General features: G+C 45.8%; 1 protein-coding gene across 2 annotated transcripts; it reads left to right on the top strand.

Moving 5' to 3' along the window:
• Positions 1 to 264: 264 nt before the first annotated feature.
• LOC139375183 (BTB/POZ domain-containing protein 7-like) lies at positions 265 to 24,151 on the top strand. Of its 2 annotated transcripts, XM_071116739.1 has the most exons (12): positions 374 to 436; positions 536 to 610; positions 7,996 to 8,228; positions 10,262 to 11,398; positions 18,404 to 18,612; positions 20,582 to 20,657; positions 20,985 to 21,145; positions 21,312 to 21,455; positions 21,579 to 21,768; positions 21,864 to 22,042; positions 22,237 to 22,638; positions 22,767 to 23,717. In XM_071116739.1, the coding sequence occupies exons 3-12, from the start codon at positions 8,147 to 8,149 to the stop codon at positions 23,514 to 23,516; spliced, it is 3,330 nt and encodes a 1,109-aa protein (XP_070972840.1). In that variant the 5' UTR covers positions 374 to 436; positions 536 to 610; positions 7,996 to 8,146; the 3' UTR covers positions 23,517 to 23,717. The 2 variants fall into 2 exon arrangements, with proteins under 2 accessions (XP_070972839.1, XP_070972840.1); XM_071116738.1 differs by having other exon boundaries at positions 265 to 610; positions 22,767 to 24,151.
• Positions 24,152 to 25,041: the final 890 nt, after the last annotated feature.

Raw genomic sequence — 25,041 nt, 5'->3', positions numbered from 1 at the left:
CGCCACTCTGGTGTCCTGGCTTTGGCCCCAAAGTGCAAGTCTGCCGGAGCCATGGCCCAGTGAGACTAGGGTGCCGGCCAGAGTTTGGAAACAGAAAAGTCTGAGCCTTCTGGGCAAAACAATGGGGTAAATTCTGTATGGGAATTAACTTTTAAAAAATGTATATCATGAAAACTGGAGCGAAGGCCTATCATCAAATTGGCCTGTATTGCTTGCACATACAGCTAGACGGCGCTCGCAAGCTGACAATTCCAGATTCGAACCAGTCAGCAAACAGCGTCTGGATAGGCCACACCACCCAACCAGGCGCCGAGCAAGGTTGAGTGTTTTTAAGGAAAATCAATCCAAGCTAAGGAACACGTCTTGAGTTTCTATTCTCGGAAAAAGGACTTGCAATTTGCTGAAAAGTCGAGGCAAAGTGGATCTAAAGGCACATGTAGGATTCTCTCTGTGTATTTGGCGTCGATTTATGCTTAATGATCGGTGTTACAAAGGGGAGTTGTGCCGTAGGTTAAGACAATTTTTTTTCTACAAGGAAATCATCACAACTTCATTCGGGAATCCACTTAAAAGGGAGAATAATTTCTGAAAGAAGCTAAGTCTGCTCAAGGTACAGTGACACCTTAAACTATTCAATCAACGATCTATCGCAGGTCCAAATGCCTTTTTGACCAGATATTTATTTTTACAGAACTTGTCAAGTCTCCCAAGAGCAACTCAAAGCGGACGTAGAAACCGACATGTAGGCTAATTACAGGGTTATGAACATGGCTAACATGCTACCGAAATGTTTATTTTTATCACTCAACTTGTTTGCTATAATGTCCATTTTTACTGTGAGTCATTGTTTCCGATTCAGTCGAGCGTAGGCTATTCCATGATACGACGCTGGCATGCGACGGGTTTAGCAGGAATAATCGAAATGCTGTCAGCAAGGCAACAATGGCTCCGTGGTATGGCTTACAATACTAACAAAGCCTTTCCACGACATTCATGTTATGGCTTAAGTTAGGTATCTTATTTGTAGGCTACGATGCAGCTACCCTGAAAGGTCCGATCCATATGCTATTCCTCTAACAAGAACATTTGTTAAATTGTAAAATAAAAAATAAAAAAACGAACTAATTTAACAAATAGTTAAACATTTGTTGCTATTTATTGCTACATTATCGACACTGTAGGCCTATCCAATTAGTTGTTGGCGGATCGCGCTATAGCAATAATGTAGCCTAGCTACATTTCCTCTTTAGCCTACTGTTGAAGTGACTGATGCGGCGTTGAAATGAGAGGTTTCCCCATTTCTGGCAATGTCAAAAATTCGAATGTTTTTTTTTGTTTTGCCATCGTTGGCAGATCAATGTATCAAACTTGAATTTGACTGCAACAGTAAACATTTTAAGAACCTATACTATGGCAACTCGAATTTAGTCTGTTAGGGCATACCTCAGGCAGCAGAATGTTTAGTTGTCTGTATCCTATAACTATAGGATGTTTAGGTTATAGGAGCCTATGGAGTGTGAAATCCACCACTATGTAATTGAGATTAATCAGAATGGCTCACACAGGCATCTGATTAGAATGATGCCATGACTGGTTTGCCCTATATTGTCCTAAGAAAGCTGGGACATTTAAAAAAAAAATAATAATAATTTGAGTAAGGCACATGCATCCTTCTTGCAATGTGAGGATGAATGTGTAGAGCCTAGATATCAATGAAAACTATGTTTACTCAATTACTCTGTGGCCTAAAGCCAATATACATTATAACATGACAAAGGCCATTAGTTATCTGCTTCCATATATTTGTGTCCTTGAGGTGCCTGCTTTCCTTCCTTCTAGATAAAGACATGTATTATTTTATCTGGGCAACAGAGTAAAATGTAGACAGTTACTCAGAAATGACAACTATTGCATAACCTGAGAAATATCCCACAATATTGAAGTGCATGGTCTACATATCTTCTGTCACAAGGAAATTAGCCAAAGTAAGTCATCTGAATTGGAGAGATTGAGCTGAAGGTGGTAAGTTATTAACAGTGGATTTATTCTCAAATAAAGTTCCTGTTGAACGCTGACCCAAATTTGGGAAAAGCAGGTCAGTGCTTTGTTTCCCAAGATGTTGAATGTCACCCTGAGAGTCTGGCTGAAGACTCAGGCTCAGGCCTGTTTACCATAGATATCCAGTTCCTTCATTGTTTGTAATGCCAAGGTAGACTGTTGAATGATGAGGTCATTAATTTGCACACAGAGCATAACAGAGGCTCACTAGCTTCCACGAGTTGCTTTGACATGAAGACCACCTTTTTGTGTCCTTAGTTTATTTGTTTTGTCAGGGTGCTAGTTTATGATCACACATCCTCAATTCAAATATTATGGTGACACTATACCAAAGATGGTTTGGTATGGTTTAGAAACTTGGGAACCAACCTCAGTTATCAGTGTAGCCTGTTACCGCCTGGACTTGAAATATCTGCACACCTAGAAAAGAAACTCCAGGCTTCTGTCATAACTGTCAATTACAGGGGGCAGTTTGGAAAACTTATCCCATCCGAATCGTCCTCTGGAATAACGGACATTTTGGGGTAATAAATACATCACGTTTTCTAGTAATACTACTTCTGGGCAAATAGGGCTATAGTCTTAATAATAACAGTTATACACCAAATATAGGCATCATTTGGAGGTGGGAATATGATTTCTTTCTTCCTGCATCTTAAGAGAATGCAATGCTCAGTTCGATACGGTCTGTAGAGGAGCTGTCATCACCATAAATGCTGATAGTATTTCGACCACGTAAAATATTTATTGAAGCCGAACTGACATTTTATCAGAAACACATTGGGTCGTTTTCACAGCTTTCTTTTTCCTGACAACCGGTCAAGCTGATGTCATTTGGACACGTTGTACAGAAAATCTTTCCTGTTGTTTTTGCTTTATTGTATTTCCTTCCCAGTACCTAAACATCCTTGCTTCCTCGAAAGATGACAGAGAACTTTACCGACGTCAACCAGATTGTAGCGTTCATTCTATCGATCTATTACATTATTCTGTTGAGCAAGGTTTTATTTAGTCTTCTAGGGCAACATATAATGACAAAAGGGAAGCTACATGTATCTAATTATAGACAAGTTGACTAACAAATAGCCTATCAAAATGTAGAAACATATCTAAATCAGGCAAAACAAAATCCTTCACCCCCTGTCAAAAAATCATTATGCAGTCTGACTTTAGCCTATAGCACAATTCCTATATTAGTGGGTTGGGTGTGGGCCTCAGATGTTCACTTTATCGCATATAGTTGGTGGGTGCGGATGAGTTATTAGCAATTGCGTGCGGGTAAACAAACAGCTGACCCTGCGCACCACTCCAGTGTGCTTCTGTTTTCTGGTCTGTTCTGTCCGTTTATGGTAGCTGTCCTAACAGAGGCTGTAATCAGTAGAATGAACGGCTGCACTGCTCAACTGATTGGCCTGATGGACCAGAGCACTGCAGAGCTAAGCAGTTTGTGACATGGCCCTGTAAGTCTGTCCCAGTGACTCACAGACTACATAAATACAAATCGCTGGATGTTTCTTACTGCCCCTTTTAGAGTGAAATGTGTAGAGTTCTGTTCCTGATTAGTGAGTTTATGCTGCAAAAACATTTAGGCCTGTCGACTCAGCAGAACGTCTAACGAAAGACCATAAACCTGAGGAAAAAGTAGGGAAAATAATAAAATCCAGGTCAGCTCTCACATCTTTCTTTAGAATAGACTGTGCTGAGCTCTGGCCCAAATCTGTCCAACATAGTGAAACAGACATTTTATGGCAATGTTTCAGAACGACAAGGAAACTAGCCACATGTCAAGATGTACTGGAAATGGTCACAAAATGAGTGAAAGAGTGTATCCTGTCACTGACTGAATGGTGATTGATCCATTATGTCAGTTCGGGTAAAGATGTCTTGGTCAGGTCTGAGCTCAGCAGAAGGTGCCGAGACACATCAATTTCACGGCTGACCCTGTGGTCATCATACTAACAAGCTCTGTGTCCCGCTCTATAGTAACCCCCACCCCACCCCCAAGCTATCCCAGCCCTTCATTAGAAGGCTTATTAAACCTCTCTGATACAGTAGCAAAGGCCCCAGATATAGGGACATGCAGGGGAGGGGACATGCTGTCTCAGACAGTGTGAGTCCGGCTCATTAGTTAGCACAGTAGTAAAGCACACAATGAAAATGACGCAGGGAGAGACTACTTGTTATTCCCCCTTCACTCTCCTGTTCAACAATTGGCTGACGTGTCTTGGTAAAATACCATTATTATTAGAATAGCATTGTGATGTCCCAAACTTCAATTTCCAGGTCAGGGAGTCACACATCCTGACCTTTTTGATGGGATCTTGGGACTGCTTTGTTTTATGGTAATGCTGATTGGATGGATGTTTGAGCGATAAACTGGTAGTGCAACCCAAATGAATAGAGAATGCTTTAGAAATCAATAGCCTTCTACATCTTCATTGTAAGTAAATGAAGAGAAACTCCCTGTGGGGCATGGAGCGCTAAAGGCTAATATATTGCCTTGTGAATGATTGAACTGATATAGTTTACTATTAGTTCATGGCCTTGGTGCTTTATTGATGCCAGGGAAATGCATATAACATAGCATCAATTTTGCTAAGATGTTGACGCCTTTCAAAGAGGATAAAATATGCTACAATGAAGTGAATGTTTGTCTCTTTTCTGCTGCTGGTGTTTCAGTCATCAACTGTCTATCTTTGGTGTCAATTGCATTGTGATTGGTCAATGTGCAGTGCCTTTTGGATCATAGAACGAATTTGCGCAGTAACCATTTGGAAAAACTAGACCAATCTGCAACTCTGGACTATAGGGGGATTGTATAAACAGAAGTCAAATGGGCATTTTGCATCTGCTTTGACTATAGAGTACTTAGTAGGTCAAATCATCCCAATTGTTACTGTCTCCCTTATACAAATTCATGGCTGTGCGCACGTGTGAGCTGGACTCTGGGATGACAGCCACTGTTGGTGATCTGATAAAGGCTGAACAGGAGGGGTTTGGGAGAGCTGGAATTTTAGGAAGATATGAGTAGAACCCAGAGATATGCCTGTCTCCTTTTTTCTATTCCTACGCGCTCTGATAAGGAAATCCATATAAATTATTGATAAAATGACTTGACTGTCATTTGAATAATAGATTGGTCCTATTCCTGCCTGGTGTTTTGTATGGTAATGTGCTGTGGGAGGCTGAGATGCTCTGTACACTCTTAGCAAAAAAGGTTTTGGATAGATCATAAAATGGTTCTATGCTTGCTTCACATATGGCACCCCTTAAGTTTCTATTTAGAATCCTAAATGGAATCCAAGGTTCTATATGGAACTAATTCTGGTTCAGTGAAGAAGAACCCCTGGGTTTCCGATTAAAGAATCCTACAAAGGGGTGTCATATGAAGCAAACAAAAGAACCCTTTTTGGTTCTATGCAGAACCTTTTATTCTTAGAGTGTAAGTGGCAGATTAAATACAGCGACCCAGTCCACTGTGGTGAGGTGTGTGTGTGTTTGCAAGCTACAGAGTGGAAGAGAGGGCATGGGGAGGGCCATGGCTTGAGGCCTTTCCCCTGTCACCTCTCATTAGTGACACATAGCCCAGCTCACCTTGCCTTTCATCTTGCCACTCCCCTCCCTAAACCCAACTCCGGCCCGTCCCAGCACCCTGCTCCAGCCAATCTGTGTCCCTCCCCCACACCCCCAGACATCATTCCTCTGCCTATTCAACATCAGAGTGAGAGAGTGGAGTTAGACTTGGGATGCTGAGGAGACATCGAGTGTCCAGGTCTCAAGGAAATTGTTGTTTTACAAACATTAAGATATGCTTCCAGGATCCTAGTGGAAAATGTGGTTCTTGAAGATGATTGTTTTGGACTCTGGCTGTAAAGTTGGGAGTGTGTTGTTTGGCTGATGTGATGGATGCATTGCTGCTCTGCTTTCTACTGCACCTCAGAGGACCTTTTGTAAACAAGACAGCACATCTGGGTTTTTTCCTCTATCCTAGATATAAAAATTCTCTACACAAATCCAGTCCATATTCTCCCTGAAGCCTGGCTTATTTTTAGTTACGTCTAAGGCACTGCAGCTCAGTGCTTGAGGCGTCACTACAGACCCTGGTTTGATTCCAGGCTGTATCACAACCGGCCGTGATTGGGAGTCCCATAGGGTGGCGCACAATTGACCCAGCATCGTCCGGGGTAGGCCATCATTGTAAATAAGAATTTGTTCTTAACTGACTTGCCTAGTTAAATAAAGGTTAACTAAAAAAATCCCTCGGATGAAACAAAGATCAACCATAACTTAGTATATGTGAAACAGTTTTAGTAGTTTTGAGTGTATTCGTGTGAATGTTTGGTTTCCCATTGTGTGAGTGTTGAGTAAGAGCTTGTGGTTTTACAGTGGGCCTCTGGGAGGATGGTTATAGTGCTGCTCTATGGGGGAAAACACAGTGATTTATTAGCATGCCGGGGGGCGGGGGGACATCCATCTGAGATAAAGCAGATCTCCCATCGCATTGGAGCTCCCCTCCAGCCTCCCAGAGGGTCAGGACGTGTCTTTGTTGGGGTTAGTGGGATGGGTTTGTTGATGGTCATATAATCTTTAGATTTGTATCAAACATAGTTTTGCTTCAAGCTATGATCTGGATAAGAGTGTCTTCTAAAATATAAATGTATGTGTTATCTTTTGATAGTAGACCGTAGCAGACCACCATGACTAACAGTTGTCACTTGTATTTGCTCACATGCATAAAGACTTGCAGACAGTTAACTTACTATTTCAGAGCTCAAACCAAAGAAACTGCCGACCAACGCAGTTCAGAGTAGGGTTACGTCCAGGTTGGGTCAATGGAGGAGCTACCGAGAGAGGGAGATTGGGTGCAGGGGCGAACTGGGGCTAGGGCTGGGCCTGCAGAGAGAGGGAGGTTGGGTGCAGGGGCGAACTGGGGCTAGGGCTGGGCCTGCAGAGAGAGAGCGGTTGGGTGCAGGGGTGAACTGGGGCTAGGGCTGGGCCTGCAGAGAGAGAGCGGTTGGGTGCAGGGGCGAACTGGGGCTAGGGCTGGGCCTGCAGAGAGAGGGAGGTTGGGTGCAGGGGCGAACTGGGGCTAGGGCTGGGCCTGCAGAGAGAGGGCGGTTGGGTGCAGGGGCGAACTGGGGCTAGGGCTGGGCCTGCAGAGAGAGGGAGGTTGGGTGCAGGGGTGAACTGGGGCTAGGGCTGGGCCTGCAGAGAGAGGTAGGTTGGGTGCAGGGGTGAACTGGGGCTAGGGCTGGGCCTGCAGAGAGAGAGCGGTTGGGTGCAGGGGCGAACTGGGGCTAGGGCTGGGCCTGCAGAGAGAGGGAGGTTGGGTGCAGGGGCGAACTGGGGCTAGGGCTGGGCCTGCAGAGAGAGAGCGGTTGAGCTGGAGTTTGTATGGGGCTTTTTGTCTAAAAGAGGTAGGCTGGACAGGGCTGGGGTCTGGTTTCCTACAAAGATCGCCATACATCTGTATTGCATTTACTATTGCCTGCCAATCAACAGGCCGAGACAGTGCAACAGTCTCAAGTGGTGCTAACCTTAAGCCACTGTTGAGCAGCTTTGGATGGTTTAGAATCTAGATGTAGATATGAAATGATATCAACATTTTGATGTTTTTATTCCTCATATAGCCTCTGCACGTATAGCAAATATATGCAGTGTTATACAAGAGGAAGTTCATGATTTAGATTTTCAAAAGGAATTTCAGGGGCAAAAACTGTGTCCATCCTCTGTCTGAAAAAGTATTATTGTTATTTTTTAGTAATGTGAGGTTTAGATCAGGAGTAACAGATTCCTTCACCCCTGGACAGGATGTATGGTCTGTTTGAGTTGTATTAACAGTCTCATCGGGGCTTAATCCACATGGCACTTTACTCAATAACAAAGTTACTCAAAAACAATCAAATCACTCCCCCCCCCCCGATCTCCCCTTCTCAGGCATGGCAGGTTGGGCGTGGGTGTCAGAGGAGGCTCCAGAGGACCTGGCCCTGAGAGAGGGAGCCGATGGCTGAGGAATGAAGTGCTTCGCCCGGGCAGAATGAAGATGCAGGAGGGGAGACCCCAGAACAACAAGTGAAGAAGAGTCACAATGGGTGCCAATGCATCCAGCTACTCGCACTCATGCTCCCCTCGTATAGGAGGAAACACACAGATACAGCAGACCTTCATAGGTAGGTTCTCAATGTTCTTACATACACTACGGGTATTATAGTAAAGTATCTTCAAAGTGTTGATTATCAGTGACCTCAACAGACCTTCGCGGCAAGAATATGAACATAGAAAAATGATATACTTAAATGTGATGCATGATACAGGAATGTACAGGTCATTGTGGAGGGAGGGAGGTTGGAGTTGATATTTTCACTTCCAGTGTAACTTTTCAATCAGCAACTGATTTTAGGCTCAGATTTCAAATCAAATCAAATTGTATTGGTCACATGCTTGGCAGATGTTAATGCGAGTGTAGCGAAATGCTTGTGCTTCTAGTTCCGACCGTGCACTAATATCTAACAAGTAATATAACAATTTCACAACAACTACCTTATACACACAAGTGTAAAGGAATGAATAAGAAGAATATGTACATATAAATATATGGATGAGCGATGGCCGAACGGCATTGGCAAGATGCAGTAGATGGTATCGAGTACAGTATGAGATGAGATGGGTAATGTAGGGTATGTAAACATTATATTAAGTGGCATTGTTTAAAGTGGCTAGTGATACATTTTCCCCCCTCAATTTGTCCATTATTAAAGTGGCTGGAGTTGAGTCAGTATGTTGGCAGCAGCCACTCGGTGTTAGTGGTGGCTGTTTAACAGTCTGATGGCCTTGAGATAGAAGCTGTTTTTCAGTCTCTCGGTCCCAGCTTTGATGCACCTGTACTGACCTCGCCTTCTGGATGATAGCGGGGTGAACAGGCAGTGGCTCGGGTGGTTGTTGTCCTTGATGATCTTTATGGCTTTCCTGTGACATCGGGTGGTGTAGGTGTCCTGGAGGGCAGATGGTTTGCCCCTGGTTATGCGTTGTGCAGACCTCACTACCCTCTGGAGAGCCTTATGATTTTTTTGCAAGAGTTCTGTCAGTCAGAAGTATTTCTTTTTTCTTGACTTATGAAATGAATGTCATCTGTCTGTGTTGCTGGGCTGGAAGTGTTCAAGCTGCATTCTATTCAACTTTTATTTGATCTGACTGCTCTTGCAGAGAACTGTTCAGTCATCCACCGCTGCCTCTGTTAATTCCCATTTCAGACTCCAAGCATCAATTCCTCATTCATTATATATCACTGCAGGCCTTATTGATGGCCTTTTAGGAGTGGCTGCTTATTCATTTTTTGTGTTGTCTGCTTAACGAAAAACCCCAGGCTTTTATAGTAATTTTCCTGTTACATGTTTCTTGTCTGTAGTTCTAGAGACCGGTCCATGCTCAGGGAAATTTGATTGGGTTGAAAGCCCTGTAGATTGCAAAGAATAACTGGATGTTCTTCGCGGTTCTAATGCTTGTTGGTTGTAAGCTTAGCTGTGCCGGCGTAGACAGAGGATGATTCACAGTATTAGAATGACTACTATGTGGGTCACAGTGATGGATGCTCAGGGAAGGAAGGGCAGAGAGACTTTTCTATTTGGCAGTGGTGCCTCTGACGCAAGTATAGGTGGACAAGTGCATTGCAAGACTACAGGGGAAGGGGGGACTTTCCTACCCCCCCCAAACTTACACACAACGTTGTAGTCCATGTTTTACTTCCTGTTGCCGTCTAATTCCAACCATGCCTTAATCAAAGTCAGCTTTATTAGCAGATAGACCCATTGATGCTTGTGATTCATTTTGATAATGATGGCCTGTTCCTTTCATAACATTGAATTATCTGTGAAATGAGAGACCTGAGGCCCTAGATCAAGGGAGTGCCAAGCCTGCTGTGAGGGAGCTCGAGCAGAGTGGTGTGTCTGGACAGCCTGAACAGGTCACATGACGGGGCTAGGAGAAAAGACAGATTGTGTTTCCTAGGGTCATGCTTTCAGACTAGAAATGGCAAACTCTAAATGCTACCAAGCCAGAGGAATTGACCGCATTTAAAAAACAGCTGTGGAAAACAAGATACATGTATCATATGCTAGGATTTTATTCATAACTTATTTCCCTGTTCAAAAATAACCAGGACATTTGAACCAGCTGACCTCTGTGTTATGTTGTGTGTGTGTTGCAGGGACGTCGTCATACTCCCAGCAGGGCTATGGCTGGGAGTCCAAGCTGTACAGCCTGGAGCAGGGTCACGACAAGCCCCATGACAGGAAGAAGAAGAGCCTGGGCCTGGCCACCCTCAAGAGGAGGTTCATCAAGCGCCGTAAGTCCAGCCGTTCTGCGGACCATGCCCGCCAGATGAAGGAGCTCCTGTCGGGGTGGGATGTGCGTGATGCCAACGCCCTGGTGGAGGAGTATGAGGGCACAGCCTCCCTCAAGGAGCTGAGCTTCCATGCCAGCTTGGCGCGGGCCAAGGCACCCAGCCTGCAGCGTGACCTGGCTGCCCTTTACCAGCACAAGTACTGCACTGACGTGGACCTCATCTTCCAGGACACCTGTTTCCCCGCCCACCGCGCCGTGCTGGCTTCCCGCTGCCCCTTCTTCAAGACCCTACTGTCCTCCTCTCCGGGGTATGGAGCTGAGGTCCTTATGGACATTGAGACGGCGGGTATCGATGTTCCCATGTTCTCTGCACTACTGCACTACCTGTACACGGGGGAGTTTGGGGTGGGTGGGGTGGAGGACTCCAGGCTGCAGAACGTGGACGTGCTGGTGCAGCTGAGTGAGGAGTTCGGCACGCCCAACTCCCTGGAGGCAGACATGAGAGGGCTGTTTGACTACATGTGTTACTACGACGCCCTGCTCAGCTTCTCTTCCGATGCGGAGCTGGTGGAGGCCTACAGCAGTGGGGGGGCTGGAGGGGGCGTGGCCACAGGAGGCTGCCGGGGGCTGGGTTCCCCAGACAAGGACCTGAGGGCCCACAAGGCCGTGCTCTCGGCCCGCTCACCCTTTTTCCGGAACCTTCTGCAGCGGCGCATCCGCACAGGGGAGGAGATGACGGAGCGCACGCTGCAGACACCTACACGCATCGTGCTGGACGAGTCCATCATCCCGCGGAAGTACGTGCGAGTCATCCTTCACTGCATGTACACGGATGCGGTAGAGCTGGGGCTGGTGCTGAGGGGGAGCCCCTCGGCCGGGAGCCTGGGGGAGGTGCAGGTCCTGGTGGCTGGGGGCAGCGGAGGAGCTAGCACCCGCACTGAGGAGGCCATGGAGCTCTACCACATCGCGCTCTTCCTTGAGTTCAGCATGCTGGCACAAGGTAAGTTACAGTACCAACCATCTCTGTCTGTCTGTCCTGTCCAGTCACACTCCAGCTCAGAGCAGATATGAATGAATGGTTCACAGAGAGCTGGTGTTCACACTCAACCTGGGGCTACATGTCCAGTTCTTCCCAGATCCCTTTATAATCTGTTCAGTGTGTGTGGATGAATGGTAATCTGGGAGGCTGCCTGTATCAGCTAGTGAGAATATGCTTCAATGGTTTAAATCCTTTAAATCAGGTCAGCCAAGGTAGATAAATGGGCCGCATCATGAATTTGAAAGTCAATCTTTCATGCTAAGAGTGCTATTTTAATGTGATATTGCCCTTAGCTCTGTGACGGTATGGGTCTGACTGAGGATAGATATCCTCATATAACTGCATCTCTGCATACTGAAACCTATTGCCCAACATCAGTGACCGACCTCACTAATGCTCTTGTGGATGAATGGAAGCGAGTCCCAGCAGCAATGTTCCAACATCTAGTGGAAAGCCTTCCCTGAAGAGTGGAGGCTGTTATAGCAGCAAAGGAGGGACCAACTCCATATTAATGCCCATGATTTTGAAATGAGACGTTCGATGAGCAGGTGTCCACATACTTTTAGTCATGTAATGTATCTGACCAACAGATGCATATCTGTGTTCCCAGTCGTGTGAAATCCATAGATTATGGCCTAATTAATGTATTTCAATTGACTGACTGATTTCCTTATAAACTGTAACTCTTTGAAATTGTTGCATTTTATATTTTTGTTCAGTGTAGATTGTTGACCAAAAAATGGCAATTCATTCCATTTTAATCCCACCCTGTTAACACAACAAAATGCAGAAAATGTCGAAGGGTGTGAATACTTTCTGAAGGCACTGCAACTAGCCGTCTTGACAGGTCACAGAGTTCAGGGGGTTAACCTTCTCACGCCACAGACTGTTGCCTAGCAATAGGTCCAGCTCCAAAATATGTCCCCCATGCAACAATGTAACTAAATTAGTCCATGCAAGAACGAGCAAAAGGTAACCAGGGGGTGACATCTCTCTGAACAGAATCCCTATATTGATAGCTTGTTTTAGTGCAAATTGTGTTTTTCTCAGCTGCAGACGTTAGGCCAATGTAAATGGAAAAAGCATGTCCGGTTCAGGACTGTTCCTCTGTCCTCCCTCCCTGTTCCAGGAAGGTCTCCAGTGACAGACAGTTTTATTGATACACACATCTCTGCAGAGCCAGCGAGCGCTCCTGTCAGGGCCCCATCACTCCTCTTATTTATCACAAGACCGCAGCCCTCTCTCCATTGCTCTCCCTCTCTCTGGCTGCTGTCACTCTGAGTACTGGAGTTCACCCAGAAGCCCCCCCTAGAAGGTCAGATGGAGCCAAGAGCGTAGAAATTGTCAGTTTATTACCATCACCTCCCATTCCAATGAGTGATGTGATTTTAAACCTGTGGGGGGGGATTGCCCTCTTCATGCCTGCAAGGTTCATTTTAATATGAAGGTGTTTCTCACATCCGCTAGGCAGGGATCAGGATGTGAGGTGTGCTACTAACAGAAACCACTCACACCATTTTCTGCCAGCTGATTGATGGGTTCAGATATTTGAGAAACAAAAAATCATTGAATTTTTTTATATATATATATATCAACCATACATACTGTGGTTGATGTGTCAAAGAATAGCGTCCATTTGCACATCTGTCTTTAACAGCTACATTCCATCTCTGCTGGAGATCAGTGGGGTTTTGACAGTATTACATATTCGGTAGTAAAGAAGACACCGATCATAGCTGTTGCCCACCCACTCCATCAAATACATACAGACACAGGGATTAGTGCCTCTTGTCACTAGCTGCATCACAGACAGGAAACAATGTACTACTGGGCTGTCAGGACAGTGGGAAGATTATAACCTTTGTCTGTCCTACAACAAAAACCCAATGTTATTAACAATAACTTTTTTTTTAAAGCTTTTCTTGTAAATCTCAAAGTGCTGTTGCAGTTAAAAGAGCATGGGGAGCACAACGCCATGTTTGCATGTTATAAAGGCACAGTAGAAAAGATGGCTCTCACACACACACACACACACAGCTGGCTAGATCTTCCTCACACCTGTACGAGGGCTGGGAATTGCCAGGGACCTCAAGATACGATGTTCCAAACATATTGCTGCAGAGTGACAAGAGAGCCATGAAGAAAAAAAAACAGTTTTGATCAGTCATGGAAATTAAGTGTTAAACAAATTGGCTCTCTTTTCAAAGAAGATGAAGGAAAAATACTATTTACAAGCGATGAAGGAAAAATACTGAAGTTTTGGTGCAGGTAGAGCTGACTAGCGCAAAAATAATATTGCAATATTGTCCCGTTCACATTATCGATTTCCAAACTACTCCCTACACCATCATGTCTCTCAGGGTTGCCAAGGCAGCTTTGCACCAGGCAAACTGTCATCCCCTCAAATCCCCCCCCCTCCTCCAAGCCTTTACTATAGGGTATTTATATCCCCTCTCTTGACCACAGAGAAGCAACAATCTCATCAGTTCCCATGAAACCCCATGTTGTGGTGTGTATCAAGGACCTCTCATTTCGTCTGTACGATAGCCGTCTTATTTAGTTAATTACATTTCCATCTCTCCAGTTTTTTTTCTTCTCTTTCCTCTGTTAGTTATCCTCCTCTCAAAGACACCCCTAACCTTTTTAACATGCCTGCACGCTCAGTCACACACACACGCACCTGGTGGTCAGTGCCGTTTTTAAGATTAGGGAGAACAATTATTTATTTTTAAGATCATGGCCATTACAGCATATTGGATGGCTGTCACTCATATTCCATTCACCCAGCCCAATGTAACATTGTTCGGTTTGGGCAACTACATGATACTCACATTTTCCCTATACCCATCGTGAGGTTGCTCCAACCTGGCCTACAAATTAAAGTTTATAATGTAGGTGCACAGGTCGAGAGACAAATTGGAGTGAACAAGGTGACAGACAGTGTAATCATTATTCCAAACAGTTACAAACTAAATGAGAGTTCCTATTGGACAAATTCAGGTAGGTCCATTCCCGTTTTTTGTTCCGTTTTTAAGAAACATTTTGCAACACAATCGGATGATCACCGATACATTTCAGCAGCCACATAAAAACAGCATCACTTTCCTTGTTGTATAGTTCCTTCTCGCATTTACGTGCTCTCCTCTCACATTTCCTTTAGCTTGTGAACTTCAGTGCACCACAAACAGCTGTCTGTGACCAGGTGAACAAACCTCTTCAAGCCAAACCTTCATAACATAAATGCTAACCGCTTCACACACAGTCTAGGTTGTCTCAGTATTAGCTAACGTCATAGTCAACATAGCTACTAAAACTAACGCATTAGTAAACCCACAATTAAATCCATGTGTACCATCATGCAGTACAGAGTACAGCAAGCAGTTTAGTAGTTACATCAGTGGGCCATGGTGGCAATACATTTAATAAAACCGAAAGCTTACCCTAACTTGGAAGAGTTGGAGTGTTGGAAAGCCTTAGCCAGCTAGCTAACATACATAGCATTCCTCTCTGTTTGAGTCAGGTTGTTGAGTAGGCTAAATTAGCGGCATTAGCTAGCTAAGTTATTGAAAAAAATACAACAAAATATAGCTCTCTCTCTGCTGCTTCTCAATTTTTTAAAGAAATGAATTTGTTCAAAACTGTTCAACTGTCAGTTCATGCTGCAAGAGCTCTGGAGGATGTCCTCCGGAAGTGTACTGTGTACGTCTATGGAAAGGGGTGAGAACCATGAGCCTCCTAGGTTTTGTATTGAAGTCAATGTACCACAAGGAGGGGGGGGGGGGGGGTGCTCCTAACAGAGTGTTGTTTAGGCAACTATAGACCTTCATTCCAAAACCGTGTGTTTGATTCAATTATTTGGTGACGTGAATATAATTAGTATAGTTTTATCTAAAAATGTTAGTTTTTTAGGTGTTTCACAATTTCTCTTTCTGAAATTCACTGAGTAGGATGGTCCCCCCCTATCCTCCTGTGAGGAGCCTCCACTGACATGCCGTTGGCTGCCAAAACTCTTGCTCACCCAAGTGTCAAATGAGCTGAGAAGACCCATGATTTAATTTCTATGTGACAACCTTGAGTGACCTCAGCCTCCTGTCAGAGACCTGGGGTAGCTGTCATGCGCATCGAGTTATCTCCGGGCTAGCAGTCCCTTCCTTCTCCTCCTCTCTGTGCCTCATCTGCTCCCCCTCCATCTGATTGAGCTGTGTCCAGGCCGAGGTACACTCACTGGTGGTAGGATTCAATCGGAGAGCCTCTCGTCTCCATCAGCAGTTATCAACCCTATTAGCTCCCTAGCCAGAGATCGCTCACTCACTCTTTTACTTACTCTCACTTACCCTGGCCGATATTAAAAGCCTTGTTCATTTTTCAAACACAGTGAGAGCGTTGATAATGAGTAGATCAGCATACCAATGTAGATTTTCCTTTCTACACATATACACACACAGACAGACAGAGCGGGAGAGTAATTACTCATCTGTGGAGACATGCGTGCCATTACAATCATGATTCCTGTGCGGTAAGTTTTAGTCATTGATTGGGTGGGCAATAAATAACGTTAGTCAGTCAGTCTTCAGAGTTGCTTGCTGATGTGAAAGTGTTTGAGTGGTAGTGAATGGGATCAGAATTGATATCTAAACTTGCCATTGCATTTAAGAGGCTATTGATAGGCCCTGTGTGACTAACAGCCTTAGTTCTGTCATAGCACCTTCCATTAGGAGAATCTGTCAGCCGTTCAACTTTCTCCTGTTACGTTTAAGGAGTCTTGGTCTGTGATATTGCTGTCTGATCAATCATATCTTTGGTTACAGGCAGAACTTGACCTATTACATGAGTGAACCCTAATTGTTCCAAGCAGAGGGGGATTTCCAGTTGCTCCTCGGCAATCGGTTTGCTTGGAAGTTGGCCTTAGACCTCAGGCAGTCGGAGTGAAGCCCATCATTCTTCTTTAGTCTCTCCTCCTTCCTTTTTGTTTTGTTTGAGACCTCCGCTAAACATTAAGCTCTAGTTACTTGAGTAATCAGACATGATTCAAGTCCACCAGTGTTTACTGGTCCTGAGTGCTGCTGATGTCTTAAGTGGCTTTGGAAACGTTGTTTCATAAACATGGAGCTAAAAAAAACAGCAAGCCCACATCCTCAGTTATTGCCGTCTCACAGATGCAGTTGCCATAATGCTCATTGTGTTGATATTCTAGTCAGTCTGCTAGGCTGCAGTGAATGCATAGTGCCAGAGAGAGGGGAAGGAGGTAGGGGAAATGGCTTAAGTATTAGATATAATGCCCAGTCTAATCTCCGGCTCATATTAAGGGTGCAAAGCTTTAAAAGGCTGAATGATGCTATGCATTCTAATGGGCTAATAGAGAACAGAGCTGTCTGCTTTCATGTGCTGCTGGTCTCCACTGGGGAAGCTTTACCTTTTCAAAGGAAGTTGTGTCTGTCTGTGTGTGTGTCTCTCTCTACGTGTCTATCCCTGCTCAGAGAGTGCGATACAGAGAGAAGAGATACCGGTAGGGAAGGAAGGAAAGGAAGGAAGGAAGTGTGGAATCTATTCCCACTTCAGGCTGTTTATGGAAGATAAAAAGGCTAAATGTCTGCGTCCACATTTCAACCTCATCTGTCCTCTTAACGACACAGGATTTCCATCCTGCGTTTAACACTGTTGGGGTCTGCTTTGCATCGCTCTGACTAGCTAATAAAAGTAAAGGAAGGGAAAATCTAGGAAAATGTATCTTTAACTGTGTGTGTCGGTTGAAGGAGGGAAAAAAACATTTTTTTTAAAGAGGAGGGCAGGCGTCATCTCCCTGAGCGTCAAGTGTCCAATTTCCCAGAGTGCAGTTTCAAAGGGAAAGGCAGTGCAGCAGATCTCACGCAGCCCACAGATAAGAGTCCCAGAGGAGCACTGGTACTGGAGCTCATAACCCAGCTAAGCCTAGGGCAGGGCAGCCTGCTCCGCTCTTCTCCACAAGCTAAAGACAGAGCCAGCAGTATGGGGCCTGGGCAGGGGCCACTTCAAAGCAGACCAGTATCTCCGTCTGCCTCAGAGGCACACTGTGTGCCTCTCACTGGCATCGCACTGCCTGCTCTCATTTTCCACTGAGTTGACTGTCAAAAAATGAAGCCAAATTATTTATGTTCCCTTGTGGACATGCACTAGTTTCCTATCCAAGTTGATGTAATTTGATTGTTTGATGTTTATTTTAGTTCTATCTCAATTGCTACTGCCACTATAGCCATTTCTGAAATTCCATTTCACCCAAGATGTGTTCAAATGGCTACAGTATATCAAGTAATAATTAATAACCCTCTGCAACTTTTAATTCGTTTTTGATTAATGTGTGTGTGTGTGTGTGCATATGCATACGAGTGCATGAGAGCGTGTGTGTTTGTGCATGTGTTTTCTGTGTGCGTGTATACTGTGTGTGTGTGCGGCATACTTCCCTCTGGCTGCTGTGTTAGTGTGGTGAACGGGAGGTAGAGTGACTGGAACACATGAAGGTATCAAAGGCATTTCTGTGGGGTTGTGTGTAACAGTGTTAAACCACTGCCTGCTGTTCTGGTATGTGCTCTGATTTAGGAAACGCATGGAGGGGGGTGCAGGGGGAAAGGGGGGAGTGCTCCCTGTAGTGATGAATAGGAGGGAAACTACTGTAGGCTTCTGAATGGCTCCAGAAGTGACCACTGTGTGACTGTGTGGCGGGATATTTATGGTTCAATTAAGTCACCCATTAATACTCTTACTAATGTTCTGACAGGGTATGACTTCCCATACAATAGATTTACAAAAATGTAGCCTGGGCCCATACTGTGCTGCCAACTCAAGCAATACATATTTGGCATGACACAGAGAGGGGTTGGCTGAAGCACAGACTGACTGGACCACCAGGCTATTAAAGGTGCTGTTCACTCCGTGATATGAGTGTTAGAGGTATGTGACCCCTGTGCTCTGTGTTCCTGTCTCCTCACCCAGGCTGTGAGGACATTGTGGTGGAGAGCCTGTCCCTGGACTGCCTGGTTCCCATCCTGAAATGGAGCTCTCAGCCCTACGGCTCTAAGTGGGTCCACCGCCAGGCCCTACACTTCCTGTGTGAGGAGTTCAGCCAGGTCGTGACCTCTGACGTACTCTACGAGCTCAGCAAGGAGCACCTGCTCACCGCTATCCAGTCAGACTACCTACAGGTGAGATGCCCACGCCGCTGTGTGTGTGATTGAACTGGATGCATCTCCACAGACTCCTAAGATCGTATCCTGTCATGGATGGGCATGTGTAATCGAGTACTCGAACAGACTTGCAAAACTATCTGTCAGAGATTTTTCTTTCTTTAATACTGTAAAACTATTTGGTTGAATGGTTTTCGTGACTGCCCGACTGGACAAATTACATTTTGTCCCGATTTTTTTTTTAAATGTTGTCTTGAAGATTACGTTATTTTGGTTTGACTCAAGTGTTCCAGTTGTGCATGTGTATTTGCGGGGCACAACAAAAAAGAAACCAAGCCAAGTATCACACAGTTATTCTCCATAAATTGCCTTTCCCCTCTGTTTCTCAATCACTCAAATGCGTTCTGACTGCTCCCTCAACACACGTGTGCTGAGTTTGCACGCAAGCTCCCATTAGGCCTACAGAAATAAATAGCTATAAAAAAACATATCTAAATGATGGGATACACAAGCTACATTCCTTGCCAAATGATGTCACCTTTCACAAATTTAAAATGGACTGGTTGATTGAAGTTGGGAAAATGTGTTTCAACAACGAGTTACAATTTTTCCAAAACTGCATCCCGTCTATTCTCCACTTACGCTACTTTGCGAACTGCTAGTGTCATTTAGAATTGGTTAGCCTAGGCTATAACCCCCTGAACACACAGACAGGTTCCACACTGAAAATGTGCAAACGCGTGAGTTTGATAAAGACTGAGCGTAGGCTTCTCACCAAACTGATGCCGTAGCCATAATTCATCACCATGCAGTGTTCCGTGTGGAATTATTCATCCATTTGGAAAATTCCAAAGAACAGTCAGAATAAACTAAATCAAACGTCTGTATATCGAAAAGTAGACCAATTTTTGGTTCGTAACCATGAAACCCTTACCAAATTGGGCCCTGTTTCAAATGATCACCTGTTCCAGAAGCAACATGCGCATCACTTCGCACTGGCAACTTTTGGAAAAATATTCTGTTCTATATTAGTCTGTTATATTACATGTTTTTTTACTATAACATAGGTGTGTCTTGACTGTGAATAGGGCTCTGGAAATAAGAGCCTCTTGTCTGCTAAATTAACTGAACAATGTTATGCCATTGAACCATAGGTTTCTACAAGCGCCAATGCTGAGGTTACTGCCTTCCAGAAGATTGTGTTCCATTATAATATAACTAGTTTATATTACAGTTTCAATAAATGAATCCTAAATAGTTTTTTAAATGTATTGACTATTTATGTACTGTATGGGGCAATTTGTAATTTATCTGTAATGGTTATGATAAATTAGGCATTGTTGGAATATAGATAAATGTTAACATATATTTTTCCACTAGTACTATGCAAGTACTTGAAGAGTCAAAACATTTAAAATGCCCATCCTTAATCCTGTCCAAATGACTCTGTAGTCGGTGCTTTGGTTACAAAAATGTAACTGTCTTTTTTGAATTTCCCCCTTTCACCTCCCCAGAGTTCCTCCCGTCTGCGAGGCAGCTAGGGCATGATTGGGTTGACAATTATTTGGTGAAGAGTGGCAACACGCACACGGCTGCATAAACACAAACCCAAACACACAGCGTCTGGAGTACAGACGGAGTGAGAACGTTCCCTGGAGGCATTGCCTTCTGACATGGCCACTAATTGAAACTGAGCTTTGGTCTGCTCTGCTGTGCCAAGCTCCCTGGGTGTCGCACAGGACGGCTGAGGTGGAACGTTGTAATCCAATCAGACAAATACTGTACAACTCTCAGCCACCACTACACCGTGTCACACCATCAAACACATATTCAAGTCTCCTCACTGAACCGCCTCTTCAGATGTTGCTCCACACTACAATGTTTAACCTTGTCCTTACACCTTTCCTTCCCTATCACCATCCCCCTCTCATCACGCTATCTTTTTTCTCTCGCACTCCTCCCCTGCCCTCTTCTCTCTCTTTCACAGGCGAGTGAGCAGGACATTCTCAAGTACGTTGTGAAGTGGGGCGAGCAGCAGCTTATTAAGAGGATGGCAGACCGGGGTACGATGATACACTCTATAATTACCCTCCGAGCAGGCCTTCTAATGGCTGTTGGAAAAGCACCCACCTACAGTACCAGAGCCTCCAAAATACACTAAAAGACTATAAAATCATTTAGTTTTCCAAGTTTTATCCTTAAAAATGGGAGACTGAAGCACCACGATCGTAGATCGCAGTATTTTTTTGTTTTTTGTGTGGCTCTGAACCCGACTGGAAAAATACTGTATCGTTAAAAAATAACGAGTGTGTGTTGGCCTTACTAACCACATAATTATATATAGAATCACTACTAACTGTGTGTGTTTTGTGGGCGGGTTCATTTCCCAGAGCCTAACGTGCTGAGCGGAACAGCCCACAGCGTGAACAAGCGGGGGGTGAAGAGGAAGGACCTGGATGTGGAGGAGCTGAAGGAGATCCTGTCCCCCCTGCTTCCCTTCATCCGCACTGAGCACATCCTCCCTGCCAACAGCGACGTCCTCTCTGACGCGGTTAGTAGTCATGGATGACGCGTCATATGGATGTTTCAATACAGTTTCTGATTGCACGATATGTATTGGCAGCAATCTATCATTTATGCCCTATTAATGGCTTAGTTGTTGATTGACCTGACCTTCTTGGTGTGTTCTCTTTAAATGACCCTCTTTCCATTCACAGACAAAGAGGGGTCTGATCAGCACCCCTCCCTCGGACATGCTGCCCACGACTGAGGGGGGCAAGGCCAACTCGTGGTTACGGCAGAAGATTGCTGGCATCTATGTGCGACCACGTCTCTTCTCTCCATACGTGGAGGAGGCCAAGGTAGGACACTCCGCATCGAGGGGTTGCTGGTTAACGGAGAGTATTTTATCTCTCATCTCTGTGAGAGGGTTTGGGTCAGGCCAGGGTATGACCGACTCCTAACCCGTCTCCTCCTCCACTCAGTCTGTGCTGGATGAGATGATGGTGGAACAGACAGATCTGGTGCGTCTACGTTTGGTGCGCATGTCCAACGTGCCAGACACCCTCTACATGGTCAACAACGCCGTGCCACAGTGCTGTCACATGATCAACCATCAGCAGATGGCCAGCAGCCAGACCACCGCTCCGTCCGTGGTAGCCAATGAGATCCCAGGTAAGAGGACAAGACTGGTGCCAATAAGGAAGCCATTTAGTATAACATATTAGAAACGTTGACATGACCCATCAACCCTCGGTGTGTCCTGTCAGTACCCAGACTGGCGGTGGTTAAGGAGATGGTCCAGAGGCTGCAGGAGCTGAGTCACACCGACCAGGTCCAGAGGGCCTACGCCCTCAACTGTGGCGAGGGGCCCACCGTCAGCTATGAGCTGCAGCTGCGTGTGCTGAGGGAGTTTGGCCTGGCGGACGGGGCTACTGAGCTACTGCAGGTGAGGGGGAAGCCCCGTAGGGTACAGGGAGGACCAGGCTGTCGACTTGTTAGAGGGAGACCTCTGTCCTAAGGACCTCCCTGAAAGACAAAAGTATCACTCACTTAGTGTACTACGTAATAACGTGTGTGTGTGTGTGTGTGTTCTAGTAGAAGGTTTTCGGGATGCTAAATGTTTTGTTTGTTTATTCTCAGAACCCTTACAAGTTTTTCCCAGAGGAGCGTTTTGGAGACGAGAGTCCTGTTCTGGCCCTGCGCCAGGCAGGTCGTTGTCGGGTCAACAGCAGCCCAGCGATGGACAGCATGTTCTCAGACCTGGAGGGCCTGGCTGGGTTTCACCCCCCACTGCCTCCCCCACCACCCCCATACCACCCCCCTGCCACCCCCAGCTGTGCCCAGCTGAAGGGGGCCTGGAGGCCTCGTGTGCCCATCACACCCCCCACCCGCTCTTTCTCCTACCCCTGTAACCACACTCTTCTCCAGCTCCACACCACAGCCAAACATGGCAGCCCAGACTACCCCTCCGCCCCCAGGCCTCCACCTCCAGACTTCAGCAACCCCCAGGCCAAGGGCCGAGCCCTGCTCCCAGAACCACAGGTGAAGGTCCACATGTCATGCTGTGTTTGTTGCTTTTGGTCATTGTAGCTGTAGAAGTGTATTGTGCTGTGATCATGTATAATCATGTATAACTAGTCGTGTTGGTGTGCTTCTCTCTGTCTCTCCAGCTGAGCATGGAGCCTGTGATGAGGGAGTTCATGCCTGACATCGCTCTGGGTGTCTCTGTAATGACCCTGAGGGAGCACCATATGGGGGACAGGGACGGTCACGAACTTCATGGCCCCATGGCACACCCGGCCCCACAGCTCCCCCCCGGCCCCTGTCCCTCCACTCGCCTCAGCCTCAGTCATGGTCACTCCTGCAAGAGGCACGCTCCAGAGCCAAAGCTGGAGGCCCAGGCAGAGTTCCCTGATCTGTATGACTTCTCCTGCCGAACAACCACCACAACATCCAGCCACCCCCTGCCCCCCTACGCAGGGCCAGACCTCTACAGCCACAGCTCCTCCAGCCACCCTCCCTCCTACATGTCTGACAGCCAGGGACGGGCAGCTGAGGCAAGCTCTGACCCCCTGCGCCTGGACGTCCTAGGCCTGCCCCCCCAGTGGCAGGATGGAGCTCTGGCTAATCCCTCTGGTCCCCAGGCTGGGGAAGGACACATCCCCAGAGGACGATCAAACAATGAGACCGACCTTACTCACGGTCTTGGCAACTTGTGTGGCTCCCCCAGTGGAAACCTAGACGGGTATGAGGAGCGGTCATCAGCCCACAGGGAAGGCCCGAAGGAGATGGCGGTTACTGGCGAGTCCCCAGGTTCAGGGGCCCAGCAGCCACATAGGAACAGTATTAGCGAGGAGGCTAGCAGAGAACGCAGGTCACCCAACAACCCTGACTACCCTTACAAGAAGTCTGCACTATAACCCTCGGGGAGGACCTGGGGTTGAGTCGTCAAAAGGGAAAGTGAGGGAAACAACCCTCTGTCATGGACAGCAAAGCACTAATGAGTGTGTGTGAAGGGGTGGCTAATGATTTCTATTTATTGTGTGTGTGTGTAAGTACCCTACCTCCTCCAGGCCTTTCTCCATGACATAGTGCTGTCTTCACCTCACGTCTCCTCTGAGTGCTACAGATAAGCAGCATCAGGACTGTAGGTTAGTTGGAAAAACAGCAGTGACTGTCAGACTGTTGTATTGAAGCTTGGTGAAGCCAACCTCAATGCTGCAGTTTTACAATATAACTCCAGCAGTACTGTTTGGGAGGGGCTTTGCCTATTTCCCTTGAGCCTTGTTGCACCACAGGTTTGTTGTGACCTCAAAGTTGTGGGAATCAGGAACAAAGATGTTATCATAAAGAAGATCATAACAAAGACGTTACTATGATCGTAACCATGAAATGTAGTTCAGATGTGCTGAGGATGTATAATATACATATGGACTGTAGTCCTCAGGATATATTTTAACTGGGAGATGTATAAATAGGATCTCAGTATAAACTAGTTAACACCAGCACATAGCTTCAATCAGCGTTATCTTCATGATAAAATCGTGTAAAAACATTTTCTTGCTCCTCTCATTTGTATTCCCTCTCTCTTCCTGTAGCATTCCTCCAGTACGTACCTCACCTGACAGGTTACATTTGATTTCCCCTTTTTGGTGCTGCATGTTACACAGAAATGCTGATGAGTAATAGGCTCAGGCTAGTTCAGATCAGGCAGGAAGTAGGTCTGTTGAGGCTGTCATTGTGCTGCCTCTTCAGTCTCTGAAATACAGAGCATTCAGAATGTATTCAGCCCCCTTGACTTTTTCCACATTTTGTTATGTTACAGGCTTATTCTAAAATTGATTAAATAGATTTTTTCCCCTTGTCAATCTACACACAATAACCCATAATGACAAAGCAAAAACAAATATTTGTAGACCCTTTACTCAGTACTTTGTTGAAGCACCTTTGGCAGCGATTACAGCTTTGAGTCTTGTTGGGAATGACGCTACAAGCTTGTCAGGTTGGATGGGGAGCATCGCTGCACAGCTATTTTCAGGTCTCCAGAGATGTTCAATCTGTGTTCAAGTCCGGGCTCTGGCTGGGCCACTCAAGGACATTCAGAGACATGTCCCGAAGCCACCATGCTTCACCGTAGGGACTGTGCCAGGTTTCCTCCAGACGTGATTCTTGGCATTCAGGCCAAAGAGTTCAATCTTGGTTTCATCAGAGCAGATAATCTTGTTTCTCATGGTCTGAGCGTCTTTGGGTGCCTTTTACCAAACTCCAAGCGGGCTGTCATGTGCCTTTTACTGAGTAGTGGCTTATTTTTGGCCACTCTACCATAAAAGCCTGATTGGCAGAGTGCTGCAGAGATGGTTGTCCTTCTGGAAGATTCTCCCATCTCCACAGAGGACCTCTGGAGCTCTGTCAGAGTGACCATCAGGTTCTTGGTCACCTCCCTGA

This window comes from Oncorhynchus clarkii, chromosome 19, assembly GCF_045791955.1.
Source record: "Oncorhynchus clarkii lewisi isolate Uvic-CL-2024 chromosome 19, UVic_Ocla_1.0, whole genome shotgun sequence".
In the NCBI taxonomy this organism is placed as follows: Eukaryota; Metazoa; Chordata; class Actinopteri; order Salmoniformes; family Salmonidae; genus Oncorhynchus; species Oncorhynchus clarkii.
Note: the sequence above shows the minus strand (reverse complement) of the source record. Positions and strands in the feature narration are given on the sequence as shown.

Coding starts and splice junctions, on each gene's coding strand:
- LOC139375183 (XM_071116738.1), top strand. CDS start 8,147: ATGGGTGCCAATGCATCCAGCTACTCGCACTCATGCTCCCCTCGTATA. Junction 8,229..10,261: donor GATACAGCAGACCTTCATAG/GTAGGTTCTCAA, acceptor TGTGTGTTGCAG/GGACGTCGTCATACTCCCAG. Junction 11,399..18,403: donor GTTCAGCATGCTGGCACAAG/GTAAGTTACAGT, acceptor CTCCTCACCCAG/GCTGTGAGGACATTGTGGTG.